The sequence below is a fragment of the Chinchilla lanigera genome, unplaced genomic scaffold (assembly GCF_000276665.1).
Source record: "Chinchilla lanigera isolate Chin_1 unplaced genomic scaffold, ChiLan1.0 scaffold00025, whole genome shotgun sequence".
NCBI lineage: Eukaryota > Metazoa > Chordata > Mammalia > Rodentia > Chinchillidae > Chinchilla > Chinchilla lanigera.
This window is the reverse complement of record NW_004955426.1, coordinates 23,064,769-23,073,298: the sequence shown is the minus strand read 5'-3', so window position 1 is coordinate 23,073,298 and position 8,530 is coordinate 23,064,769. Positions and strand designations below refer to the sequence as shown.

The 8,530-nt window shown below is 37.1% G+C and overlaps 1 protein-coding gene across 2 annotated transcripts in view; it reads left to right on the top strand.

Annotated features, from left to right (window-relative positions):
- The window catches only part of Lifr (leukemia inhibitory factor receptor alpha), a 47,828-nt gene that overhangs the window by 20,396 nt on the left and 18,902 nt on the right, over positions 1–8,530 (top strand). The window contains exons 1-3 of one of the 2 annotated variants that reach the window (XM_013514985.1): positions 371–543; positions 2,272–2,526; positions 8,004–8,133. In XM_013514985.1, coding sequence (XP_013370439.1) covers positions 432–543; positions 2,272–2,526; positions 8,004–8,133 — 497 coding nt within the window. In that variant the 5' untranslated portion in view covers positions 371–431. Of the gene's footprint in view, positions 1–370; positions 544–2,271; positions 2,527–8,003; positions 8,134–8,530 lie in introns of those variants that run through there. The other variant, XM_013514986.1, reaches the window with a different exon arrangement.

The window sequence follows — 8,530 nt, the reverse complement described above, 5'->3', positions numbered from 1 at the left end:
CGCTTTTGCCGCTGAGCTAAATCCCCAGCCCCCTCTTCGACTTTAGAGATACAAACCCATTAACTATTTTCCCTCCATGAAAACATGAAGATCTTTTAGGTAGTATCATTTTAATGAATATCAATATCCTAGATGGTAATGCAGTAGGGCTTTCCATTTAAGAAGTGAACATAGTTGTGTAATGATTGTTACTCTAACTTTTCTGATGTGCCTTATAAAAAAACCGAGATAGTTTTACAAAAGAATAGACCATTTACTTATTTATTTGTGCTTACTTGGTGATATGGTCCTTTGTGGTTTTATGATCTTAAGAGAAAACGGAGCATATCACTATTTGGAAATATAACTTTATTTTGCCTTTTTTTTAGGTGACTTTCAACACCACTCTGAATGGCAGAGATACAGTCCATCACTGGAGTTGGGCCTCAGACATGCCCTTGGAGTGTGCCATTCATCACGTGAGAATTAGGTGCTATATTGACTCTCTTCATTTCTCTGGTCACAAAGAGTGGAGTAACTGGAGCCCAGTGAAGAACATTTCTTGTAAGCTGTATTTAAAGAATTTTTGTTTCAAATGAACTGGAGAGCTGAAAAGTGTTTAGTGTACACTCTGTTCTCTGAAATCTCAGGAGCTATATGACGACCACATGGGGGCTTCCAACTCTGCCATCCCAGGAGCTTTAGATTAAAGAAGTCTGAGATGGACTTCAGGAGTCTGTACTTTCAAAGACTTCCTGAGTAGCTGATAAACATCCCGATATGAAAATCATTACAATAGGCACTGAAGAGTAATATAAAAATGCGATGTTGGAAATGAGATCAAATTGATATACTTTAAGAAAATAGTTCCCAACTTCTGGGCCACAGCAGGCAGCACTTAAAGGCGTATAGTTATTGTAGAGAATATGGAAGTCTCTAAACATACCCAAAAAAATCATCTGTCCACTAAACAAAACTTATATCCAAGAAGAATGCTGTCAGTGTAGAGGAGGGTTAAGAAGAACATTGCCAATAGAATGTCCTAAAAAACACTGGCAGTTGGTCTAGTGACAGCGTGCAGAAATGATCAGAGCAAGCGAGAGCTGGAAGCAAGTAGGTAAATAAGAATCTGTGTCTATTGAGCAAAAGTCAGTGAAAATGTAAGCTAGGATACTTGGGTTTAGAAATGAAAAGGGAGGAAAGATGTGAAAACACCATTGGCAAGAGAGAAATAGAGCCAAAGGTGCCTGTTATTGTGGGCAGCTGAATGGTTAGTGACACTAACAAAGGTATGAACAAGTTGTATGGGAAAGAAAACATTTGTTTTTGATCATTGGGCTTTAGGCACTGAAGAGTTTAGATAGCATAGCCACACAGGCACTTGGAAATGTAAGTTTGGCGTCCAGGTGTGAGCAGGTACAACTGAATAGGCCTAGTTGAGATGAGTGGTATATGTGATGTGAGATTTTTAAATCCTGAAGGTTAACATGAGTTTGGAAGGGGAGTGTAGACCGAGGGCACATTCCTTAGGAGCATGTATATCTCCTAAGGAATAGGAGAGAGGGAAGGCCAGTAGTCAGAGGACTAACAGCCCAGGAAAGTCTAGTGTTGTGGAACCCAAAAAGAAGTGAGTTCTGAGGAGGAAAGCTTTAAACAGCATCCTAAGTACAGTAGAAAGCAAAGGAATGGTGACCAAGAAGGGACCACTGGATTGAGCGTAGTAGAATGGTATGGGTAGAAGCCAGACTGCAATGAAGAGGTGGGTGGGAGGTGCAAAGAACAGAGGTCATGAAATATCCTATTTAGTATGTGTAATAGTGGGGGGCTGGTGGCGTATGGATCAAATCTGCAGGGTTGAGGGTTTTTTGTTTTTTTGGTTTTTGAGACAGGGTCTCAGTGAATTGCCCAGGTCAGACTCAAACTTGCAGTCTTCTCACCACAGCCTCTCTTGGTGTGCATTTGTCTTCATGTATTTAAACCCACTGAATTTGAACCTTAGACTTACGAAGCATTACCCTGTAACTGTAGGCCCTTTTCCTCCCAGCATTACCCTTTTCAGTGAATAAATTATACACAGTTTTATTTTATTTCTTATATGTACCTTGCTTCTTTGGGACGTGAGGAATATACCTCATATTTCGGCCCCTGTTGTCTCAAAACACCAAACAGTATGTTTTGTATATGCTGGATTATTTTATAGGTCATCTTGGGGAAAAAAGGGCTTATTACAGCGAATATTTTTTGTAGAACACTTCTAAAATATTTATTTATAATTCTTTTTGTTCTTTCTAGGGACTCCTGATTCTCAGACCAAGGTTTTTCCTCAAGACAACGTAGTACTTGTAGGCTCAGATATAACATTTTGTTGTATAAGTCAAGAAAAAGTGTTATTGGCACAGATTGGCAGTAAAAATTGTCCCCTTATCCATCTTGATGGAGAAAATGTTGCCATCAAAATCCATAATATTTCTGTTTCTGAAAATAGTGGAACAAATGTGATTTTCACAACAGAAGATTACATATATGGAACAGTTATTTTTGCAGGATGTAAGTATATAATTCTAACAAGAGAGTTGCTGTTAACCTGATTTGATCTCTTTGATACCTTGGTTCTTTGCTTGCAGAATTTTTCTTTCTTATTTCTTTGCTCTTTAGTATAAATGATACACAAAGAACCTAGACTTCTTGCATGTGTTCAAATGAATCCTCAGCTTCTTTTCTACCTAGTAAATAAGATCAGAAACAGGTAACTGCTAATGTTTAAATTCTTAGTTAACAACTTTAATTCAGAGATCATTGGTGTATAGTATTTCTTAATCCTATATTGTTTAGGAGTTGTTTCATATAAATCAGTTTCCAACCTAAAGTATACCTGTTTTAAATATTTAAATTGTAATGATTTTAAATGGAATCTTTCAGTAGTATAATATGTCTTCTCTGACTTTCAACTAAAATATTTGAGGAGAACAGGAAGACTGGAGGACAAGAAAAGAAGTCATACTCTGTCACTGTGCTTTGTACATAACATATGCTGCGTTATTCAGGGACACATTTATTAAATGCTCACCTTTGCAGTCTAAATATTTCGAAAACCTTCGGTAGTGGGCTGCCCTTCCTGTGGCTTGTGCTGAGTGTCCACAGATAAGTATGTTTAGCGTTCTTAGCTTTGCTGTAGTTTTTCTGCCTCTCTCTGTTGGCTTTGCATCTCACACTGATTCCTTCTTGGCTATATTCTTTATAAAAGGTTGAGTTTGTTCTGAAGGTCTCATGAGTAAAGTGTGTGAAATACATTGAGTGAATTTTGCGATATTTCTTTAGATTGCTTATTGATCTTTTGTTTACTCTTTGATGATTCTTGTGATGAGTCACATTGAGATGCTGATGTAGTTCCATGGACCATCCAGGACTAGATGCACTTCTCAGCTTGATGGCTATAATGTTACTCTCTTTTGTAGGAGATAATTTACAAAGTTCCATACAAAAGATCATGGCATTTAGGATGAGAACCATTGGTACACATAGTGAAGTTACTTGATAAATAATGCTAAAAAATGAGCTATCCACTTAAAAGCATGAAAGTTAAAGTTAAAATTTTAACTTTAAAGTTAAAATTTTAAAGCTGAGACTATGTACTGCTTCCATTTCTATTATTTCTTTATTTTTTTTGTTTTTCCGGTGCCGGGAATCGAACTCAGGACCTTGCGCTTGCCGGGCAGGCACTATGCCACTGAGCTAAATCCCCAGCCCCACATTTCTATTATTTCTAATTTGTTATTATAGTACTAAATTAACCTTTTAAATTCGTAATTTAAACTTCATTTATTACACTTGGAGGCTGAACTCTATTTTTGGTGTTTGTCAACTTAGAACAGCAGTCACATTTCCCTACAGAGGAAGCTCTTTAGAAACTTACAAGAGCAGGTTTTGGAGTGAATTAGGGATAATTATTCAGTTATTTATTTTCTTTATGAATATTATTTTAATCCATAATTTATTGAAAAGAATTTTAGAAGCAGCATATGATTTTTCATTTAAACATACATACATTATATAAACCTGTGGAATTTTTATTGGAGTTAAATCTGTAACCAATTTAGGAGAATTTTTATTACAAACTTGAGGCTTTCAAACCATGAACATGGTATGTCCTTCCAATTATTGACTTGTCTTTCTGATATGAGGTCTTGTATATCTCTGGTAAATTTATTCCTAGGTGTAGATGTTTTCTGTTGCTATTAAAATGTTATTTTAATTGGCATTTTCTATTTGTTTATAAGCATTTAGTTGATTTATGTGGTTCATTTGAAAAATATGGTGAATATGTAAACATAAAAATTAAAGACACATTGCCATTAATCCCCCTCCCTTCAAGCACACTTATCCCATCATTCTTGCCACTTTTTGAGGCAGTTGTGGAAATCATCTTTCATGAGTGTCTTTAGTTATGCTGTCATGGCTGCCTTATTGTCTAGAATAAATTTGAAATGTTTACCTTCCATGGTCATTTTGACTTTGAGGAAGAGCCAGAAGTCATATGGTGACAGATCCACTGACTGAGACAGATGAAGAAACACCATAATGGGGGCTGGGGATTTAGCTCAGTGGCACAGCGCCTGCCTGGCAAGCACAAGGTTATGAGTTTGATTCCTGGTACCAGAAAAGAAAAAAAAAAAAAAAAAAGAAAAAAGTGGGGGGGAATCCAGGAAACACCGTAATGTTTTTATGAGCTTGCCTTTCAATTGGATGGCACTTTGTATCAGAATTTACTGTATTTGTGATTACATCTTACAAAGGAGGACTTCCAAAACTATTTCAGAGTGTACCAAGAATAATGGGATAACTGTGTTTGAAGCAGAGGGTAGTATTTTTAGGGGGATTTATAGCAGTGTGTGTTACTATAATAAAGTCTGTATTAAACATTCATCATACATTTTTGTCGCACCTTGTAGACATAGCTTTAATCTAAGATTAGTTGATTCTTTTGGAAGAAAGAAAAGAATATCAGTACATTTCAAATACTATTGTTTCATGTTTTCTCCTTCTAACTCTCTAGTTCTTTTTAGGTTTTTCCTATTATTTGTATTTTAAATATCTCAGTTTAATATATTTGCCAAATCCTAAAATAATTAGCATGTTGAATAAATCCCAAATATTTTTGAATACGATTTTAATAAGTAGTTGAAAGTTTGGTCTTAGATTTAAAACAGTTTCAAAAATAAATATGCTCATTGTTAAACTTTAACTCAGCCATTATTAGTCCTCTTAATACTACAGAAAAAGTTACAAAAGGGGGATTCCCCTTTTTCTGTGGAGGATATGTAAAATTATCTAAGTTTTGGTTGATAAATGACTATTTTAAAAATCCCATGTTTATAAATTATTTCACAGAATATTTTAGCAGGTAACTTTTTAAGATTACTTTAACCTAAAGGGCATGATAATTTAAATAAATATAACAGGGAATGGCAGTTTCTTTATGTGTTTAATTAAACCTGGTTATAAAAATATCAGTTTCTATAATATGCAGTGTCAGACTGCAGCATTTTCATTTAAAGTTCTTACAGAAACTTTCCCCTACCCCACTTTTCTTTTTCTAGTCTACCTCAGCAAAGCCAGAGGGAACAGTTTTTGCAGTTGGCTTAGTCACTTTCCCATTATTTAGACACAGTACCCAACACCCCAAACTAAAGGAGAAGAGGTTTATTTTTGCTCACGGTTTCAGAAGTTTTATTCCATGGCTGGCAAGCTCAAAAGCAGAAATGGCATGATGGAAGAGCCTGCCACAGAGGAAAGCTGTTCACATCATGGTGGTCAGGAAGCTGAGAGAGAAAGGAGGAGCCAGGGAGGGTGATATATCCTTCTAGTTCCTGCCCTTAGTGACCCACCTCCCACTAGGCCTCATCTTCTAACGTCAAGTTAGCTGTGAACTCATCAGTGTACTAATCACTAATGATAGAATGCCCATGATCCTATCACCTTGCAAAACCAAAACCCAGCTGGGGAAATATTAATTCCTGTAGCACTATGTCCAGCACCCAGGGCAAGTTCTAGTGAAATGTGAGCTCCAAAGGGCTTGGGCAGTCCTCCTCCCTACCGCATTGCAGGTTGCAGCCCTCATGGCTTCTCTCTTGGGCTAGCTTTGCTTACCACCTACAGCTTTTCTGAGCAGATATTCAATGTTTCAGTCTTCTTCAACTATGTGGGGGTCCCCACTGCACTTTCAGCTTCACTCTGATAGTTTGACACACTGCCCTCTCAGGGACACACTGGGTGACTTCCTAGATCTTCTTTTGAAATTTGGGTTGAAGCCCCGTAGATCACTGCAACTCTTGCACTCTTATTGCAATTCTTGCACTGCCCATAAGCCAACCCATCTAGATAATGCCAAAGTCTGCCTGCAGTTCAACAGTAGCCAGGCTGCCTTAGATCATGGTTGCAGCAGCCTCTGAGTGCTTGTTTAGATGGCTGAACTTTAGGGAACACTTCCTTAATTTTCCCTGCATAAGCTGCATTCTCTGAGGTTCTTTTTTCAATGCAAAGTCTTTGACTTTTGAATCTTTGAGCCTGTGGCATCTTGTTGATTCTGAGGTGCCCTCAAGCTATCTTTCCTAATGTATTGATGAATGTACTTGGATTCTTTTTAATGCAAATGTTTTTAGCAACCATGCTTTCATTTGCTCCAACTTTGCAGGAGCAACTCTTTCTGACAAAACTGAAAACTTTTTAAATGGACTTTTTGCACCGGTTTTTAACTTTAAAACTGACTGAAAGCTGCCAGCAGTACCCATGCCACAGCCTGAACACTGGACTGCCTTGAAATTTCCCCCACCAGATTATTTAGTCTATTGCTCTTAAGCTCTGTCTCCTGCAAAGCCTCTGAACATGAACACAATATGTGGACAAATTTTCTGCTAGAGCATAACCCACAAGGCCTCTGGTCCAACTGCCAGTGGTGCCCTTGTTACCAGCTGAAACTTCCTGTGCCTGGTCTTCACCAAGTACATTTCTATCAGCATTCTGGTCTTCTGAGCTGTGACCAGAATCTGACATCAAGCTTGGACTACAGCATTCTAGGATTTCTCTATCCTTCATCTCCAGAACTTTGCACATTCCTCCTGCAAACTAGTTCCAAAGGCTTCTAAACCATATGATCAATTATAGTTATGATAACCACCCCACTCTTAGTACCAAAATATGTCTTAAGTCACTTCATTGTGGCTGAGACACAATACCTGACATCCCCAATATGAAGGCGGAGAGGTCTAATTTGGCTCAGTTTCAGTCTGTAATTGGCAGGATCATATACCAAAATGGCATAGTGGAAAGGCTTGCCAGAGGAAAGCTGCTCACATCATGGTGGTCAGGAAGCAGAGAGCAAGGGCCCAGTGGAGGAATGCTGCATAGGCCATGGTGGCCAGAAAGGAGAGAGAAAAGGAACAGTGTGGGAAACATATCCTTCCAGGTCACGCCCCAGTGACCTGCCTCTAACTCGGGCCCAGCTCCCTAATAAGTCAACTTTGAACTCATTAGTAGACTAATCCACTTGTGAGTATAGTACCCCGTCATCCAGTTGCCTTCCAAACACAGCAGCCCCCATCTAAACCATAGCAGTAACTATATTGACTTTTAATACGTTTGATACTTGTTTACAAATCAGAATATATAGGTGCTAAATAAAAATATTTTAAGCTGTAGTTTTTTTACTTGATTTATTAGAAGGATTTCTTTGAGAGATTTGGTCAATTCTGAAATAAGATTTAAGGAAAAAGTGATATTTGGTTTCTCAGGTTGATATTGGGCATTTCCAAGTGAAGAGCCACTTTTTAGTATATTTTAATCTACCATTTCTAATCTGTTAACTGACAAAACGTGCTGTTAAAGAATAATTTCTGTATTCAAAAGTAAAATACAGTTAGTGATTTATTTTTAAGGCACTTATGCAAAATATTATTAAGATTTTATAAAACACTATGTTAACAGGAAAAACATATTTAATCATGTGTAACTACATTTTATTTCTTTAGATCCACCTGATGTTCCGCAAAAACTGAATTGTGAAACGCATGATTTAGAAAAAATTGTCTGTAGCTGGAATCCAGGAAGACCAACAGCATTGGTGGGCCCACGAAGTACAAATTACACTTTATTTGAAAGGTAATGTAACCAGAAAGGATGTTAGAAGTACTTTGGAAACACATGATAAGTGACATAAGGAATATTCTAATTCATCCTTATTGTGAGTTAAGATATGAAATTAAATATGCTTTACAAAACTGTGCGTACTATAAAAACTGCAGCTTGACCACAGTCTCTTATCTACTCTTTTAAAAACCTAGAAGAAAGAATCTCAGCTGTAGGCAAAGTCTGTTTCTAGGTCATGGCCAATTATTTTCTATATTATATAGATTTTCTTCTCTTCCTGTGTAATATGCTTGTAATTAAACATGTAAACTTTACAAGTCATATACTCTTATAAAGATCATTAGAAATTGACCCGTTTCTCTAGAAACATTTGTATCTGGTCATTTTGCAATTATTTTTCTTTTAATTC